Here is a 21,302-nt window from a genome sequence, read left to right as displayed (position 1 = left end):
ATCTCATGTATACCAAATTGCATACATGTTGGAATATAGTCCATGAAGATGGTCCTTCTTGTCAGTATTTCTTATATGATTAAACTTATAATTGTGAAGTGTGTATGGTTGTGGCTATAGTACCATTAGAAGGGAATTCTCCACTGTTCTAATGGAGAGATTAAGACCTGACTTTGGTACAATGTAAGAACCAAACCTCACCCTTTGTTTCCTTTGAGCATCCTTAAACCTCAACCCTAGTAGAAGATGTGACTCAAGTCACAACATTTTTCCTTCCCTTGGGGGGATCTTTGACTCTACATTAGTAGAAGATATGATTTAAGAGATAATCTTTGTTCTTCCATTAGGGTCTGATCAGATAAAATACAAACATCAAAGTTTTCCCAGTATATAAGAGACACCTGAGATACAGAAATGGCCTTTTGGAAGAGCACACCCAAGATCGCAGCCTGATGTGCCAGAGGCTGCTGAGAGCAGATGCACCAGAAAGCATAGCACAGAATCTCTGAGGACCAGCTGTGAAACTGTCCATTACCATCACCTCATCATCCCTGAGACTGAAAATGTTAGCCAGAGCAACAGCCAGGCTTGCTTCTGGGGCAATGCAGGCAGAGGTCAAGGGATTAATTGCATGGCTGAGAGGCTGAGGACCAGAAAGGGACAGAGCTGGTGGCTGAGGAGAGAAGTTGCTATGGACCAATGCCTATCTTTACTCATTTCTGATCTGGGCTTGTGGTAACCTATTGACTCCCATAATAAATTCCTCCTTAGAGGCAAGGATGGCAAGATTTTGTCTCATGCACTAGTATATATTGTAAAGAGTTACCAATCCCTGGAGAAGGATATCATGCTTGGTGGAGTGGAGAGATAGCAAAATAGAGGCAGGCCCTTGACAAGATGAGTTCGTACAGTGGCTGCAACAATGGCATCAAACAGAAGTAATTATGAGGCTGGAGAAGACCTGGATAAGCTCTGCTCTGTTGTTCATAAGGTTGCTGTGAGCCTGAACCAACTTAACGGCACCCTACAACTATAAAATTAAAACCCCAGCACATTGTGAGTGTTGACTGAGTTTTCTTTGGTCATTGCAACAGATTATTGGATCCATCATAGAAGTAGAGTGCTGTTGGAGGAATGGCTAGTGTCGGGACAGGCGAGCAATAATGGAGCATGCAGATATACCTGCCCACCCCACCTCTCTCATGGCAATAGGAATGCCAGGGGAAGTCAGAGACGTCCACCTCCATTACCTTTTACATATATGGCATCCATAGAGTGTCGATAGAGAGAAGATAAAAAATTATAGATAAATAATAGATTGATATTAAAATTAGATAGATAAGCAATGATTCCTGAAAATATCCATGAAACAAAGGTAAACAGGAACTAATCTGAAAAATCTTCAAATAAACAAATAATCAAGTGAAAAATTACAATGAAATAACATTAAATGACTATCAATGTTTGCAAATAGACATAAATCTGGAGGTAAACAACAGCCATGGATTAAAAACATAGACAAATCTTAGAATTTGGTAATAACTTTAAGATTCTCAAAATCATAGCAAATAAAAGACAAAGCCTTAAATGCATCAAGTGAGAATGAATTTTTATTAACAAATGAACAAAAATTTAAAAAGCAATCAATCAAATAAAAATAAATATTTGAAGAACACCGACATTAAAAATATCCATTAGAAAATAAATACATTCCAAGCAATGGGAGGAAATAAACAAATCAAACTGTCTTCTTGGAGTTGCATGGAAAGACAAGGCTAAAAAGCAGAAACAAAATCATAACTAAAAGAAAAAAATCATTAACTGTCCAGCTGATTTAGTGGTTTAAAAATATATACTACTTACGCAGTATCAGCATCAGGATTAAATGTAGATTGGTTGACAATCAAAGACACAGAAATGACGGAACCTTGCTTGCTGAAAGTGAAGACAACTTGAAGCATTTAATGACCACAGCCTTCAATATGAATCATACTTGAACATAGGAAGACAAAGTACTCACAGCTGCATCAGTAAGCAACATGAAGATACACAGAGAAAAGGGTGAAGACGTCAATGATCATACTTCCATTGGACAACAGCATCTGTAGAAGTAGGGCATCAAAAGACATATTCTCATTGAGCCAGTCTGCCACAAGATATTTCTTTAAAGTGTTATAAAGCAAAGATGTCACCTTGAAGACTAAATTACATCTGACTCAAGACGTAGTGTTTTCAATAACTTCTTATGCATGGGGAATCTGAACACCGGATAAGGAAGATCGAGAAAAAAATACTCCTCTGAATTATGGAGCTGGTGGAAATATTGAACATACCTTGACTGTCAGAAGAATTAACAAATCTGTTTTAGGAGAAGTTACAGACAGAATTCTTCTTAGAAGGCTGTAATCAGGACAAGGCATCAAGAGGGAGGAAAGAGTTAGTGAAAAGGGGGATGCATCAGTGAGATGGATGGAGAGGAAACCTGCAATAGTGAGCTCAAATATAGGAACTATGATGAGGCTGGTCTAAGAGCAAAAGGTGTTTCATTTGGTTGCACATATCGTTGCTGTGAGTTGGAAGCAACTTGATTGATCCTAACAACAAGAACAATTTTGTAAATGATTAATGTATTTTAATGGCAATAACCCATACTATAGGTTTTAAAGCAGTGGTACTTATTTGTAGCATGTTAAGGGTAAAATCATCTCTTTAAACAAAAACATCCAGTCTAAAGTCTAATAACTAAGATCATACATACCTCTATTCTAGTAGAAGTTGACCTAATACCTTCAACTTGTGACATTCTGGAGTAATGGTAAAATTTCTTATTTGTTCAATAGCAAAAAGATATGTATCTATATCCACAATGATCACAGCATATGTGGTGAAGTAAATTTCTTAATATGCATTTTCGGGGCTTGTTCCTTGCTGATGAAAATCAAGAATCGCAGCCCTCAGTATGTCTTACAATTCAATGTAAAGAAAACCAAAGTGCTCCCAACTAGACCAGTGTGCAATATAATGTCAAAGGGAAAACAATTGAATTTGACAAGGATTTTATGTTTCTTCAATCCATATTCAATGCTCAGGAGTGTAGTAGTAAAGAGATCAAATGATATGTTGCATTGGGTAAATCTGTCACATAAGACTTTGTTTAAAGTTGAAAAACAAGTATGTTACTTTGAGGACTAATGTATGCCTGACCCAAGCCACGGTATTTTCAATGGCTAATATACATATGAATGTTAGATACTACATAGTAAAAACTGAAGATGAATCGATGAATTTGAATTATGGTCCTGGTAAAGAATATTGAAAGTACCATGGCATGCCAAGAAAACAAACTGACCAGTCTTGGAAGAAGCACAGTCAGAATGCAGCATAGAAGCCAAGTTGGTGGAGAAACCAGTCTCTTGGAAGAACATCTTGCTTGGTAAGGAAGAGGGCAATGAAAGTAAGAAAGCCCTCAACATGATGAATTGATGCAGTGGTGGCAACAATGGGCTCAAACTTTAAGAATTATATATATATATATATATATATATATATATACACAAAGTAAGTTTTATTGCTTGGAAATAAATAAATTTTAAAAGATGTGCAAGCCTCTTACATTGAAGGCTACCAAACATTGCCATGAAACATTAAAGAAGACCTTAATAAACAGATTCATGGAGCAAAACTGTGGTCACAGAAATAGACTCACAAAATATGGTCACTTCCTTTCCAACCTTACAACGTCATCGCTAAGGGAATGTTAATAGCAATAGACTGCAACGAGTAACATTTTCAAAGGAGGTGACACCAAAATGCCTTCTTTAAAATTGCTGTGCACTCTTTCAGCAGAAATTTGTTATATTTATAAAAATATCGCAATGTATACCATTCAGAACTGACATTATTACCCAATTACAATGATATTTTAAATCGCAAATCATCTGTATGCCTTATAAGCAATTACTGTTGCTTTTGTGGTGGTCATGGTTTTTCTTTTAATGTTTTAAAATAAGTTACGAATGGCTCAGTCTCTTGGGCAATGTTTCATTCCGTTGCCTATAGGCTCTCTGAGTGGAAATTGAATTTCCAACTGTGCATCTGCCATTTTCATAAAACAAAATTTCCTAACCATGCTCATGGATATCCAGAGGTGAGGGAGTAACTTGAGGAGTAATGTTGCCTCACAGAATGCCCAAGTGCCCAACGGCAAGATGACGACCAGATGCTTAAACACGTTCCCTTAGTTTAGAAGAGACACCTTCTACATTCAAAGAAACCTAGCAGATTCTCAGAAAACCCCTCACACTGGAAAAGAACTATCGGGTTATTCCACTGAGCTTTATGATTACTTGTTATAAAGTACTATTTAGAAATATTAAATATATATATTTAACATCAAGCAAACATAATTTGAATAAGCTATCCATTCATTTCAATGTTAAGGTAACTGTCATCTGTTAGTCATTGCAAAGAAAGCACGGAGTCATGGCTCTGGCTCTGATATCTGTTATGACAACTTTAAAAGTTTTCTCTGGATGGTGTGTCCCTTTAGCTTCTTACTCTGAGATGTCCTTGAATTCAGAAAGTTCATTATAATGACATCATCATTCTAGGATTGCAGAAAAGGGCCCTTCCAAACTTTCCAAAGATGTTGGATTTTACTTCACCAATGAATTTCTCAAAACCTGGATAATGAAAGTATGCTATGCACCCTCTATAGCTTAACCAGTACTAAATAAGCAAATCTAACATTATACATTTATTGTAGCTTTCATAAATCCACATAGCTTATGAAACAACTCTTGATCAAACCCCAAATATTCTATGTTAACTATAAGTTGCCCTGATGGCTATATATGTTGTGCTACTAATTAAAGGTCAGTAGTTCAAACCCACCAACCTGAGAAAGCCTAAGGAGAAGTTCTGCTAAGTCCTATAAGTTCGCTAAGAGTTGGGATCAGCTTGAGGGCGATGGGATTTTTTCCAGAGTCATATTTTCTAATGTCCATCCTGATGCTGGCTAGGCTCTGAATTGGGTTTTATATGCAAGACACTGAGATTGAGGGTTTGTTCTTGAGAATCCCCAGTGCTTTTTAAGTCAAGTCCTCAGAGGCCCTACAACAACAGGATTTTGTTTGTTTTTTAATGAAAGAGCTATAGCTCAACATCACACTACAGCTTAGAAAGTAACCCCTTTGTGAATATATTTATGTCCCGCTAACATACTGAATAAAAGATATAACCCTGTATAAGTTACTTAGCAATAAAAATATTTTATCAGGAAATTATATGATATTCACAGGAGAAATTCAAGAAAGTGATTGGTACCCATGGAAGCAGAGATATAAGGCCAAAGAAGAGGGCAGTATAGCATACACGTATTTCAACAACATAGTAGTTCATTTCTTTATCTACGTGTTAGAGTGTACAGTAATGTATCTCACAGATTCTGTTTTATGGATATTTCATTTAGCTTGATCCATTTAAAACAAAATGAACACAGGAACTTTGTGGCCTGCTTCGGCTTTCTGCCAACCACTCGTTTCAAGACTGCCTGGTCCAAGCGACAGTGGCACTAATGTGGGCTTTCTGGACGCTCTCCCAGCAGAGCAGTGGCTACCAGGACAGGAGCATCCACTGTGGAGGCCTGGGGGAGGGAACATGCCAGCTGAGAAGCAAGGAGTACAGGCCGCTGGTCCTCGGCTGGCTCTTGCCTCACGGAATATTCACCTGGGCTGAAAGATGGCCCAGTTCCAGTACCGGTTATGCATCTTCTGTTCATCACTTCTGTATTTATGTTGTACGTTTGGGACATGTACATTCGTTCACACGTTGGGTGCCTTCCATCTACCTTACAACTGAAGAAGGAGGAAACAACCCAATATATCTTTGACCAGAAGTGTAACAGTTTGTTCACAATAAAGAAAGGTTCAGTAGTCTTATGGTTTTACAGAGACCTTAATGAGAATTCACTTTTGAGGCATTGCATACCCATCCCACCCCTGGCTAATAAATGTTGAAATTACTTTTAAAAATGTGCATATGCATGCTACTTCATAATCCTATTTCTAAAAACAAAGAACAATACATTATGTTTTGTTTTTTTCGGGAGAAAAATAATCTGTAGATGCTGGTGGAAAAATGCACACCATGGGATAACTGAGTTTTTCTACACATTACTTGGAATTGATTACTCGGAAGAAAAGACATAAAAAAGTAAAAGTTAGGTACAAGAATTTTAAATACTGACTAGAAATAAGGCAGGTGTCAATTTCTGTAAATAATTATTTCCTTAAAACAAAATAAGTTGTTAAAAGTATCAAACTCTATCTATTAGATTATTTAGTGTGGCTAAGTTAAAAAGAAAATAAACCAAAGGTTTACATTTATTTGTTAATTTTAATATAATATTTTGATATTTTCTTTATAAGTACCTATTTATACCTCCAGGAGGAAGATGGGACTTTCCACTTCTGAAAAGAGCCAACAGTCTTCAACTCACAGGTGCAGTTCTATCCCATTCTACTGGGTCGCTATGAGATAGCATCGACACAATGGCAATGCATTTTCAGACTCATATGCCCTCCCCACCCCTTCTCTTGCATGAAACCTGTAATGATTGTTTCTGGAATTCTATTTTTCCAAGTCAACATTTTAAAAAGTAAATTACTGATGTCTAAATTTAACTTTCTTTCATGTATAATTTACCTGAACAGTAGATTATTAGCAGAACCCAAACCATGTCCTCATCTTTCCCAAATTCTGCTTCCCATGGTTATATTAAAAAATAATAGTTTCAGAATAAAATTAAAGTAAAACCTCATATAATACGAAATAAATTACATGAAAAAATGTGCAACATTCCTTGAAATATACATTTGAAATATCAATGAGTTAACTAAAATACAAACTCAGTCAAAGTGCCATTGAATTGATGCTGACTCATGGAGACCCTAAAGGACATTCTAGAACTGCTCCTGTGGGTGTCAGAGACTCGAACCCTACAAGAGTTCAGCTTTCTCTGTTGGAGCCATCTCGTGGTTTTGAACTGCTGACTTCTCAGTTCATAGTCTGCAACATAAGCCTTATGCCACCAGGCATCCTGACATGTTAACTAAAGTCGCTTCTAAATATAAAATCTAAACTAACTCACTGCCATCGAGTTGATGCGGGCTAGCCATTATAACCACTATGCTAGCAAGGCTCCCTACATGAGAAAATTAAAATTATCTTATTACTCAAAAGTAAATTAAATAATACTAGCACCATATTAATATTTACTGCACATAAGTTAATGTTATTGATTTATTATGTTAAATGATACATCAGCTACTCCAGAAAAAATTTAAGAGTAGTCACCAAATTAAATTTTCCTAGTTTCTGATTATTTGAAATATATTCTTACTGACATGATTTATTCAGTCTATGTGCATTTGTAGTTGCACAAACACAAAAAGAATGTGATGTATATATGTTTATATATCACTCTAAACCTAGCCATATATTTTAATCTATTGAAATAGAACATTCCATTATTATAGTAACCTTTGTGACAAAAAGAAAAGCAAGTAGAAATTTTATTTTTTATTCCCTGAAAATAATATGAGATTCTAAGAAAACTAATAAAATGGATCTATTATATAAATAATCTATGAATATCACAGAGTGTTTGAAATGTTATTTCTATAAACATAGATTTTTGTTAATATATGAAAGATATGTAAGGGGTAAGTTGTTTCCTTTAATTTAAACTCTTAAATTAATGCTCCATTAACTGTTAGATTATTTTCACAATAATTTTTTATAGAAAATTAATTTGTGCAATATACACATTAATATATACATATATATTAAGAATAAAGTATGGAAAGTAAGACAAGAACAAGATGAGGAAAAAGATAATAAAATTAATAAATTGAAAATTTTACTTTTGTACAAGTCCTTGATATGTAAAATATAAACATGAGCACAAATGCATAATGCTAACATAGTAAAGAGGTCATAACAAATAATGAAAATGTATAGGCTAATCTTTATGATTTGTTGCATCTATGCTAATTCATTTATAACTCATTTAAATTGATACAAAAAATCTGCATACATTATATATATATCACATCAATAGGACTTAGAGTTATTACTTTTATAAAATTAAAATGAGTGTTCATCCTACATATACTCCATTATCTCCCTTCTAAGGGGACCTATTGGCAGGGTCAGCCTTGGAACCTAAGGTCCCTCGTCAGAGAACGATGCTTTCTGCTGCCGGAGACCGCCTAGGAAACCAAAGTGACAGTTCTACCCTGTCCGAGGGGAGCCCCGTGAGCTGCCCCCTAATAGATGACAGTGAGCTTGGTTTTTGGAAGAAAGATGGCAAAGGTAAAATTCCATAGTCATCACATAATATCAAGGATATAGACATGATTTATGACTGTTGATGTTGAGCTTGATCATCTAGTTGATAAAATGTTCCACTGAGTCTTCCAATGTTGATTATTTTCTCCTCCCCCTTTCTCTATGGTGCTCTTTGGAAGAAAATTACTGTGTACAACTCACAAATGAGAAGTGGCAGAATGAATTTATGAGGACAGAGAATCTACATACATTGGAAATACATATGGGAAGTTGGTCTATTCCCCTATTTATTTATTTAGTCAATTAAATTTTATATGCATATGGATTCATGGATATTGTATATATTGGGTTATAATATACCACTGTTGTATTTATTTTTATGCTCAGAGTCTCTACATCAGCGGTTCTCAATCTGTGGGTCATGACCCCTTTAGAGGTCAAATGACCCTTTCACAGGGGTCACCAGATTCACAACAGTAGCAAAATACAGTTATAAGTGGCAATGAAAATAATTTTATAGTTGGGGGGGTCACCACCACATGAGGAACTGTATTAAAGCATCGCGGCATTAGGAAGGCTGAGAACCACTGCTCTAGATCTCACCACTTAAAGGTCTTTCAGTTAATTCCCTTTCCCTTTGGACATGCCTTCCCCATTGTGGGTTTATTTTCTTATTGTTCAGTTAAAGGCTTTATCAGAAAGTAAATATGTGCCTTAAAGGTCTGATGCTTTGGCATTCATGAGTCCTTCCCTCTTGACCTTTCATCTGCTCTTTGAAATGAACATTCTTGCTCTACCTCATCTGTTTACAACTGTAGCCTCAAAATATGCTTCCCACTCCCTTCAATCTCAACATGATTTCCAAGGTTAAGAACTCTTTGCCTAGCTTCCAACCCAGCTTTAGTTCCTCCTTGTTGCTTCAGCCAGGCCTCATACCATCTCCCAGGGTTCTAAATTCTACTGTTTCTGTTGTTTATTACTGTGATGCAATGTTGTTAGTTCAGATCTTCCTTTCAACAGGTTGTGCCATCTGCATATTACATGCACATTGTTAATAAGACTTCCTCCACTCCTGATGCCACATTCTTCCCCATATAATCTAGTGTCTCTGATCATTTGCAGAAACTGTCCAAAAATCAAATTCACTGGCACTGAGCTCAATTCTGACTCCTGCTGTTCCCATAGGACAGGGTACAATTGCCCCTGTTTGTTACTGATACTGTAACTCTACAAAAATAGAAAGCCACATCTTTGCCCTGAATGTTAGGGAGGCCTAGTGGTATCAGGGTAACAGAGTGGCTGCTAACCAGAGCAATGGCAGTTAAAAACCACCAGCTTCTCCTTGGAAGACAAATGAGACTCTCATCCCTGGATGCTACCTTTGTGGGCTTTGTGAGTGCATGCTGTTGCTTTCTCTCCGGGAGATGCTAATATTACGTTGTGCTTGGTTTCTGGATTTCCTGTGAGAGTCTCATTGGTCTTAGATATCACCTGTCAGACCATCTAAGTCACCCACTGATTCCTTTGTATGAAACTTAATTGTTTTTGTTTAATGCTGTTAGAGCCAAGATGTATAACAAAATGAAACAAATTTTATCTGTACCATGCTCACAAATGTTTAGTATATCTTAACATTTTTGCAATATTACAATAGAGAGAAACCTAACTATTAACATTTTTCTTTCATTTAGTAACTTAGTATAACTACACCTAGATATTAGTGTCAGAACTGTAAAGCCTCTATCCTTTGTGAGAAATAACCTTATCAAATAGAGAACAGTGCTTATGTACACTTAGTTTCATAGAATCTACACACTTTCAAAGTCACTTAGGCAAATATATTTTCTTGCAAAAACTGATGTTATGTAATATACCATCAGTCTTCACTCCAACCTGGAGTTTCCACAGTTGAAGTAAATTTACTAAAATATATTACAGAGGTATTCTTTGGATTGTACAGCTCTATGGGTTTGACAAATACATCATGTCATATTTCAACTATTACAGAATTATGCAGAATAATTTTACTGGACAAGAATCCATCTTTTTCAGAATGTCATAATTACAAACATACTATATATAATATTTTCAAACTATTCTCTTTCACTTAGCAGTATCTACTTAATTTCTTCACTTTATTTTTTTGATTTGATAGTTTATTTATTTTCATTGTTTAATTATATGTCACTCTATGATTGTACCATAGTTTATCCATTCACCTATTGAAGGGCATCATGACATAATCCAAGTTTTCACAATTATTAATCAAGCTTCTATAAGAATAGCTATGTATGTTTTATATAAATTTTTATAAGGGAATATACTAGGGGGTACCCCCACAAAAAAGATTTTTTTCAACACTATGTATTTAAATTTTTCTACAAAACAACCTTATCATCTTTAAAGCACTCTCCATTGTTCTCAATACATTTGTCAAATCTGTGATCCCATTCTTAGAAACATCTTTAAACTCATCTATTTGGATGGCTTACAACACCTTCCTCATTTTATTCTTCAACTCTTCTATGCCCTCATATCCCTCTCCTTTCATATCCCTCTTCATTTGTGGAAACAAAAAAGAAGTAGCATGGAGCAAGGTGAGATGAGTAAGGTGCATGAGGCAAGAGAGGCATGCTGTTGTTTGCCAAACACTGGTTACTGACATGACTGCATGAGCAGATGCACTGTTGTGGTGGCAGTCCCCATCTGCCACAAATTAGGCCTTTTTTGATGCACACAGTAATGCAATCTTTTCAGAGCCTCTAAATAGACAGATTGATTAACAGTTTTACCTGGTGGAACACACTCCAAATGCACTGAGTTGACATTTTCCTCTGTTCAGGAAGTTGACGGATGTCCAGAACAAGTTTTGTCATCAATTGACATTTCCCCTTTTTTGAAATGAAAAAATCACTCATACATTGGAGTTTTCCCCATAATGCTGTCCTTGTAGGCTGTGTTCAACATCACAGTAGTTTCTGTGTCATTTTTCTGAAGCAGGAAACATATTTCACACCCTCACACTATTCTCTTAAATTGGCCATCTAAAAAAAATGAGTTACAAATGAAACTTTTTATGAAAACATTCACTCTGACCAGGAGGAAACTTCCAAGGTGATGACACTGGGTTCACTAACTCAGAACGAGTTGCTGGATATTCCACTAGAAGGAAAAAAAATACGCACTACAAAACCTCACCCAGCAGAGGTTTTTTGTTGTTGTTGTTGTTGTTGAGAGGGGAGTATCCCTTGTATTTTCGAGAACAATGTGGAGTCAGGATTGGAAGAATGAGAAAAAGTTGAAGCTGTCTTGCATTTTGTCTTGCTAGGTTACATAATCAATGCTCATAGAAGCAGCAGTCAAGAGATCAAAAGATTTGTTGCATTAGGTAAACCTTCAGCACAAAACCTCTTTAGAGTATTGAAAAGCAATGATGTTATGTTAACCCTGACCCAAGCCATGGTATTTTCATCTATGGGAATTTTGTTCATTAAATAAGGAAGATCAAATAAGAATCAATGCATTTGAATTATGATGTTATTGAAGAACACCAGGCTACTAAAAAGACAAGCCATTCTGCTTTGGAAGAAGTACTAAGAGTGCTCCTTAGTGATAAGGGTGATGAGATTTTTGCCTTACATCCTTACGGCATGTTGTCAGGAGAGACCTGCCCCTGGGGAAGCACATCATGCTTGATAAAGTGGAGGGGCAGTTAAAAAGAGGAAGGGTCTCAAGGAGATGGATTGACACAATGGACTCAGCATAGGGAAATTGTGAGGATGGCTTAGGAATATGCAGTTTGGGGTCTGTTGTGTAGTGGGTCATTATGAGTTGGAACCAAGTCTGTGGCACGTAATAGAGAAAAAAAGCATGTTTGCAACTCATTTACATCAATATCAATGAGCATGAATTCTGGATTATAGGGTAAGCCTAAACTCAGCTTGGTAAGGAACTGCAAGCCTTCTTCCAGAGGCGCTGTAGAAGATAATATTCCTATCAGCAATGGATGAGAATACCCGTGTTGATATTTGTGCAAGCCCTTGTGTTAGTGTTGAGAGAATGTTTTACCCATTGTAATTGTTGTATATTGGTATCTAGCAGTTTTAATTTAATGTTGATTATCTTGTTTGTTTGTTTGCCTCCTGCATGCCATCTTTAGTGAGATGTCTGTAGAGATCTTCGGGATAATGTTTAATTGTATTACTTGTTTACTTATTGCTGTTTTGAGTTCTTGGAACATATTAGATATAAGTCCTATATCAGATCAGTTTTTATAATTCTCTCTGTGTATAGTCTTTTAATTCTATTACAAACAAATGTCTTCTGCAAAGCAGATGCTGCTCTGTTAATGAACTCCAGTTTGTTCTTTCCTCAAAAAATATATCTTGACTGTGATATTCAATCTAAAAAGCAACGGCCATACCCACGGTTACATATGTTTCCTTCTTCAAATTGTCATGATGTAATTCATTGATTTAACATCAGAGGGTTAAAGAGAGTTAAAATTATTCTTCTAATTAGCCATGTACAACACAGATTACAACGTTCAGAGTAAATCAGCAATATCTTAAAATGAGCACATTAGCAGCAATGTAAAGCTATTTTCAGAGCATCGAGTCATTATTAGTGTCTTCAGAACAATTAGTAACTAGTTTAATGTGATAAAAAGTTTTTCACTCTCCATCAGCAAATACTATTGTGTTCTGCGGTAGACATCCAGAACATTAAACCTCACATAGAATATTAATGTTTAAAGAGAGAAAAAATAACTATTGATTTTTGTAAGAATGAAATCATTACTGTGTAGATATATTGCAAATGATAGTAAATTTCAAGGATTTAAACAATTTTTGTCACTATTTCATTTATTTTAATGGAAAATCCCTTAGAATATTTTCTCAAATCATAAAATCCTCCTTGTTTATGATAAATAATATCCAGCCAGCATAAATGGACATATACTCATGTTCTTGTAGTATAAACACTTGAAATAGTAATATACTAGATCTTGATAGATGTGTATAATTTTGAACGTACCATGGTGATGACATATATCTGCAAAGTTGTTTTGACAAAGGTAAATTGGAAGTATAAGATTAAATATGGAATTAAGCTTAATACACTCACCATAAGCTGAAATACTAACCTTTCGGTAATAGTAAGCTACCCTTGCCTTGACCTTGGGAACCTATGGTCTTTCCATGCTTATCATAAAATATACTTACAATCTGTGAAAGGGGAATGATACAGTGACACCCTGGCAGAACGCTTTTACAGCATATCAACTGACATAGTAGGAACCACCAAAAAATCCTGAAACATGTTTTCAAATATAGATTTAATGCCAATGATATATCCTGCACTTGCTGGTGAATTAAGTGGCAAAAGTTTTGTGTGGTTTTGAGATAGAGCAGGAGCCAAGTATGTTTTAGGCCATCTGTTGTTTTGTGATATGTCAGTGCTTTACACATATGCACTGTAGTTGGTGTTAGAGTGATTGTGGATTGCGTTGTTAACTAGAAGGTCAGTAATTTGAAATCACTGGCTTCATGGAGGACAAAGATGAGGCTTTCTACTCCCAGAAAGAGTTTGTATCTCAGAGCCCACAGGTGTAGCTCTACTCTGTCACATGGGGTTGTTCTATATTGGAATTACTTCCATGGCAATAGTTTGAGTGTTTTTATTTTGTTTTCAGTATGTAGATATACAGTGAAATTTTTGAATGTTATTGAATATTTTGATATTGAAAAACCATGTTGATTAAAAACCATATACCACCACCCCATATTTGTGCTCAGGAAAGTGGCTTACTGTAATAACACGAACCTTCCTAGACTTGCATAAGATTCAATTCTAGGCACTACCTGTGTTGCAAGTGCGATTTATTCCTAACTGTATCTTTAAGTTGCTAAATGCAATTCCTAGGAGAGATGAAGTGAAAATACTCCGATACCCATAGCCTAAGTAGCTTCCACTAAATAAATGGGTGGTTGTGGTTGCCGGATTCTATCAGGTGAGTTCCAAGTCATAGAAACTCTGTGCATAATAGAACAAAGTAGTTCTTGGTCCTGGGCTAGACTTACAATTGTTTACACACAGAAGTCCATTGTTGTAGCCACTGTGTCCATCCATCTTGTTGAAGGTCTTCTTTTTTTTTCTCTTCCCCTATCACCTCACCAAGCTTGATGTCCTTTTCCAGAGACTGAAAATGTCTGTTCTGAAATGGAATGCAAAGCCTATCATCTTGAAGTTTTAATTCCCAGAATAGCAATTCATATGATTGTCAGATTCAAAATGGCCCACTACAGCGCATTCCTGATCAGTATTACCTAGGATATCAATATTTATGTGGTGCATTTTGTTTGATTAATTCTAATATTTTTAGATGTATACTTTATACATTCTAAGTCCCAGTGGTTAATAAATTTTTACAGTTATTTTGTCTCATTTTGAGTCATTCTCTACCAGCAAATTAAGGGCTTTCCCTCTTCCATGTCTTTATGACTGACCCACGTGGAGAAAAAATCTCTTCCTCATTCATATTTTGAGTGCCTTCATATATGATATGCCGATCTCTGGCAATATATCTGAAAGTATTTTATTGCTATTTATAATATTTCCAGTGGCTAATTCTTCCAAAGTTGACAGCTTATTCCTTTTACCAACTGTCTGCTCTTAGTCTAACAGTTCTGCAGAAACCCGTACACTTTGAGTGATCCCACAAGTATTTGAAATATCAGTGGCATAGTATAATAGTTACATAATTTCATTTCAACTTAAAAATATATAAAGTCTAAGCCATAAGTCTAACCTGTCAATCAGGTCACAGCCTGATGGTGCCTCCTTGTGGCCATGACCTTCTCATAAGAAGGGTCCTGGGAACCTCCTTCTCTTTCTCTGCTCTCACAGTCCTGCTGGAGAGCCACACTGAGTCCTGCCAGAGACCTGTAATGGACTGTGCCACTGGATCCACATGTCCTTCCAACCACCAGCCTGTAATCTTCCTGAATTCTGTATAATTGCATGTAGCTGTATGAGTCTGAAGAGGGATTTATGGACTATATTGGACTTATGGGCTTAAGTTGCACTGGGCCGGGATGCTTTCTTGATATATAAGAGTTCTTGATATAAAGCTCTTTCTCCCGCATGTAAGAGTATCAGTGGATTTGTTTCTCTAGTCAAACCAACTCACCGGGACCCCATGCACAGAACAAACACTGTCCAGTGCCGAAGGAACTCTGGACACAGAAGGAAGGACCCCATGCACCGAAATACTGGAGGAACACTCTCCAGTCCAGCAACAGCCTCACAATTTTTCTTATGCTTGTGCACAGAATAATTGGGTGGAGTCATGAAAATGGGTGTATGAAACAGTAGTGGAAATAATTGGCCTAGTTTGCCATTCCAGGGATCTTAAAATTCAAAAGCAGAAACCGAGAATATCATGACTTGCAATAAAGAAGAACCAAAATGCCCATGTGGAGAGGGGGTGGAGGATCAGGTCTGTGACTAAGCGACAGAGGAGTGGAATATCACAAAGAAAGAGAGACAGAGAGATTTCTGACCCATGCAATGAACAACCTCAGTGCCTTTGGACTTGCACTTAGCTTCCAGAGTGGGAGTGTTGACTAGTTCTTTTTGGTACACTGACTGTGAATTCTTGCCTTTATCCATTGATGCTTCCTGCATCATCCCTTATTTTGCCCAAGAATCTCTCAATCTTACAACCTGAGGCTTGCATTTTTTCAGTTTAAGGAATCCTGCGTGTATTCTGCCTTTTGGAACTCTAAGTCTGAGTTAGAAACATCCGAGTCTAAATGGCGAGAATCTGGTTAGCAGGAGGATCTGGATGACAGTGTGCGCCCAAGACTCATTTCTGATATCTACTTAGGACATAAGCTCCGGTGATTTCCCTCTATTGGTAATCGAGGGATGAGAGGAAGGAATGTGGTGGCTAAATAGAGTGCATTGGAGAGAGAACTATAGAATATCAACATGATAGACGTGACTTGCCTGGTTCAGACTCATCAGTTTGAACCCCTCTGATGCATGTTAGGTCTGATCTGGTTTTCAACATTTTCCGTGTTTGTATGTGTTTGTGTTTTTTCATGTTGGGTTTATCTCAGACTTATTATATGTCTTGAATTTTTGTTCTAAGTTTTTGTTTTCTTTCTGTTTTTCAGTATATGAAGTCCAGGATTGATGAGCGTGTATGAGCAGCATATAGAATACGTGTTTCTGAGGGAACAGGAGTGGTGGCAGGGGGTGGGGAGGTAAGAGCGAGCTGATCTCAATGAGTTCATTATCCTCTTTAGAAATAGTACATATTTTTGTCTTTAGACAAAACAATTATTCTATTAGTTCAAGAAAGTAGGAACAAGCCCTCTCCCTTATGATGTAAGCAAACAGAATACACTGACATATTTAGAAAGAAATGCACTGCCATTCATTCACTTCTGACTCAGAGCAACCGTATAAGATGGAATAAAACTGGCCCTGTGTGTTTCAGAGTCTGTAACTCTTCCTGTAGTATTCATGTTGTCTTTATCCTACAGAACATTGGTGGTTTTGAACTGCTGACCTTCTAGTTCACAAATTTACATGTAACCATAAAGCAGAAAAGTGAAAATTAAAAAGAGAAGAAATTCACCATATGTTTATTTCAAAAATAGAAAGTATTTCTATATTTGGAAAGCTATTAATGTATCTTTAAAAGTATGGTAATTTTAGTAGGAAATTAAAAACAAAAAACTTGAAAATATCTGGAAATAATATTCAATTTTAGAAGTTGCCAGGTAAAAAGAAAGCATTTGCTTCAAAATTTGTTACAAATACTATATTTTCTACATACCTTTCTAGCTAATTAGTATCTTTTGAACAATGCTCTTCTGAAGGACACTTCCATTTATTTGTGGGAAAAACTAATACAAGAAATTTTACCAGCTAACTAGCTTAGAAGGGATTATATAAAATTCAATACTCACATATAAAACAGTTAGAAGATATAAATTTTGGTAACTTCAATTAACTTATGCAAGGAATATTTTAAAATCATTAAAAAATAAATGAATTGAAAACATTGACAACATTTTATGTCAAATTTATAAAAAATGTTAAATAGCAATTCTGTATCTGAAAATCAAAATATGTTTTGTTTTGTATTCATCCCCAGCTTTTAGTATCCTTGGCTCATTTTTTTAATGAAGGTGTGCCGACATATCATTTTCTATGAAGTGATGGCGTATCTAAACAGATAGCCTTTTTAGACCCTTCATTAGAGCTTCTAGCCTCATGGTGAACTCTTAAATCATTTCCCAGTCTGTTGCTCATTCCTTTTTAATTAATTCCAACTTCATGGAGAACCAGTGCATGTATCAGAATAGAATTGTGTTCTGGAGGATTTCAATAATCCAAACTCAAAGCCATCTAGTAAATTCTGATTCTGAGAAACTCTATAGAACAGAATAGAAATATTATCCTGAGCTTCCAAAACTGTAAATTGTTAAGGAAATAGACTCATCTTTTTTCAATGGTGCAGCTGGTGGTTTCGAACTGCTAGTCCTGCAATAGGTAGCCTGAACAGTAACTCATATTTCAGAAGCAGGCTTCTTTCTTTCTTTCTTTCTTTCTTTCTTTCTTTCTTTCTTTCTTTCTTTCTTTCTTTCTTTCTTTCTTTCTTTCTTTCTTTCTTTCTTTCTTTCTTTCTGAGGCGTTCCTGTGTCTACTTAACTCTCCCACTTTTGGTTATCCATCATTCTTTGCCACACTGCTACAACCTTTTACCTTCAGGACCTTAGTGAACTCTAATTACCCATCACTCCACTAAAATTTGCCCTTTAAAATGAGTATGGTGAAATAAATTAGAGATACATGAGCAGTACTATTGTAGAGCAAAAAAACAACACTGAAAGTTTCGTATGAAAATTCAGTCAACTGAAATTTGTACCAGCAATTACTTATTGTTAAATTTCTTGAAAGGTATGAAGAACTTTATAACGTTTAGGTTATACAATAAAACAGAAAACAACAAGACTAGGGTCAAGGTTTGATGCTGTTGAGAGGAGCCACTGTGTTGGTTCCAATTCACAGCACAGCCATGCAAAAAAGGATGAAACACTTCCCACGCTTGCACCATCCTCACAATTGTTCTTATGTTTTAGCTTATTGTTAAATTCATTGTGTCAATCCATCTTGTTGAGGGCCTTCCTCTTTTCCATTCCTCCTTTACTTTATTAAGCATGGTGACCTTCAACAGAGAGTGGTCTCTCTTGACAACGAGTTGAAAGTACATGTGATGAAGTCTCTCCATTCTTGCTCTTAAGGAGCATTCCAGTTGTACCTCTTCTGAGACAGACCTGTTTGTGTCTTAGTGACCCATGCTACTTTGAATATTCTTTCCAGAACCATCTTTCAAATTAATTGATTCTTCTTCAGGCTTCATTCATTAATGTTCAAATTTTACATCCAAATGAGGCATTTGAAAATACCATAACTGGGGCCAGAGACACCTTAAATATCAAAATAACATCCTTGTATTTCTACACTTTAAGGAGGTCTTGAACTTCGGGTTTACCCAATGCAATGTACCTTCTCTCTTGGCTGGTGCTTCTATAAGCATTGATTGTGGATCCAGGAAAGACAAAATCCTTGAGATTTCAATATTTTCTTCATTTATTATAGTCCAGTTGTCAGGATGTTGGTTTTCTTTGCATTTAGTTAGAATCCATATTAAAGGTTGCATTTCCATAGCAAACTAAATATTCCATAGCTTGATTTCTCACAATTATTTATAAATCATTTGATTATCCCTTGTATCTTATTAAATTCACCTAGCTACCTATAAACTAGAATATATTGCTTTCAGGTTATGATTGTTTTTTGATTTAGTAAACAAACATTCTTTCTTTCACTTTCACATGCAGACATATATACACTCACTCTTCACATAAAGGTGCAAGATTACAATAGCAGTCTGCACAGCACAAGAACTGAATCTAGATTTCACATAACATTATCCATATAACTATTGCAAATTACTAAATAATTGTAAAATATAATTAGTTTATGATCATTGTAATATATATCCAAACAAATAACAATGGATATTCTCACTCTTTATTCAGATACAAAAAGTAAAATATATTACTATTATAATATTATTAGCCTGTCAGATTTATTTAAAATAATCTGTATTTTAATATTGTAAAGCTACTTTGATTAGTTAAGTATGATTGATAAAGCAAAATGCTTGTTATTTTCTTATTGAACGTGGTTACAGGAACATGACTGTGTTCTAATTTGAAATGCACTAATATTGTTCATTTACCAATGACTTCCTATTTATTTCTCAGCAGTGTAAGACATAATTTTAATTAAAAATGTGTTTGGAGTATGTAGTTCTGCTATTGTTCCTATAAAAATTTCATGGACAATCAATTACTTTAAGTATGAGCTGAATATGCCAGTCTTTGGACATTCATGAAGTAATGTTAATGACAAGAGGCTGGAAACATTCCAAGAAACAAATTAATATGAATTTCAAAATTGAATACAAGTACAATCCTCTAAATATTATTCCATAACATATGTTAACCTATATAAATAACTCGATATATAATTTTATGAAATTGAAAAATAACACTTTACAATTGTATAGATTAACAGATAAAAATCAGAAGGGAAAGTAGTCAACTTTTTATAAGCACACTATTTTCTGTAACAAAAAATAGCACTTTTGTTGTAGATTTCATTTTTCCCCAAAATGTTTCATAAATTTTACTCTCCAGCCTAAAGTTATGACATCATTTGTAACTGGATTGTCTATTTTATATGATGATGAAGCAGGTTAAATATGGGGTATATTTTGACTTATTCTAATTTCAGAAATTGTCTTAGGCTGTCTTCTGTAGAGAAACAAACTGAATGAATTTCATATATATGTGTACACACACACATACACACGTACATACAGGAGAGTGGAACAGAGAGATTTACCTGAAGAAAACAGGTGATGCAATTTTAGGGGCTAACAAATTACAAATCAGGCTGGAGACTTCTCCTGACTCATAGTTGCAGATTCAATGCAGTAGATTAACTCTATCTGCATGTGGTAGTTACATAATCTGGTGTTAATTTGGGACTTGAGAGGATTAAATGTGAAGGGGTGGAGTATAGTCTGTTAATTGGGTTATAGCCAATTAGGCTGCTGTGTGGGCCTGGACTTCCCTCTGAGGATTCTGGGAATTCCTTGGAGGAGAAAGACTCTCTCTCTCTCTCTCTCTCTCTCTCTCTCTCTCTCTCTCTCTCTCTCTCTCTCCTCACTCCCTGAATGAAGTTCTACTGACAAAACACATGGTACTACACTGATATAGTCATACCCCGCTGCCAGTGCTGAGATGCTTACACCACCACTGAATCCACAAGACTTTCCACCCATTGACATGTGATCATCCTGCATTTGGCATCATTGCATGTGTTTCCTGAGTCTGAAGAGGATTTTATAGATTGGTATCTGCTAATATCGGGCTTAAGGCTTTATCTGGCCTGGGCTGGGATGTTTCCTCAATATTCAATTTCCCTTATATATAAATCTTCTTTCTTATACACATATGCATGTTTATGAATTTGTGTATCTAGTCTATCCTGACTAACACACTGCAACAATGGACTCAAAATTAGTGATTATGAGGATGGCATTCAATTAGGCCATATTTTATTTGGTTGCACACAAAGTTGTTATGAATCAGAGCTAACTTGAGTACACCTGCCTTAGTCATATAATCTGTTGTCAATTTGAGACTTAAGAGTGAAGTTTAGCCTGTTGATCAGGTCGCAATTTGATGACCTTATTTGGAGGCACTAAGGAGATAAATACCTCGCTGGAGGTGGGACAGCCCATTCTGTGAGACATTACTGGTGACGAACCTGATGGAGCTAGGCTAATGCAGCCA

At 35.9% G+C, this 21,302-nt stretch overlaps 1 protein-coding gene and 1 pseudogene across 1 annotated transcript in view; one reads left to right on the top strand and one right to left on the bottom strand.

The window, feature by feature from the left end:
- The first annotated feature begins 5,490 nt into the window (after positions 1–5,490).
- On the top strand, positions 5,491–6,017 carry LOC142439911 (protein transport protein Sec61 subunit beta pseudogene; annotated as a pseudogene).
- Positions 6,018–6,051: 34 nt separating this feature from the next.
- Positions 6,052–21,302, bottom strand: part of LOC142439905 (speedy protein C-like) — a 146,909-nt gene continuing 131,658 nt past the window's right edge. The window contains 1 exon segment of the mRNA XM_075542602.1: positions 6,052–6,065. Within this exon segment, the coding sequence (XP_075398717.1) occupies positions 6,052–6,065 (14 nt within the window).

Source organism: Tenrec ecaudatus, chromosome 2 (assembly GCF_050624435.1).
Source record: "Tenrec ecaudatus isolate mTenEca1 chromosome 2, mTenEca1.hap1, whole genome shotgun sequence".
Taxonomy (NCBI): Eukaryota; Metazoa; Chordata; class Mammalia; order Afrosoricida; family Tenrecidae; genus Tenrec; species Tenrec ecaudatus.
This window is presented reverse-complemented; position numbering and strand designations above follow the sequence as displayed.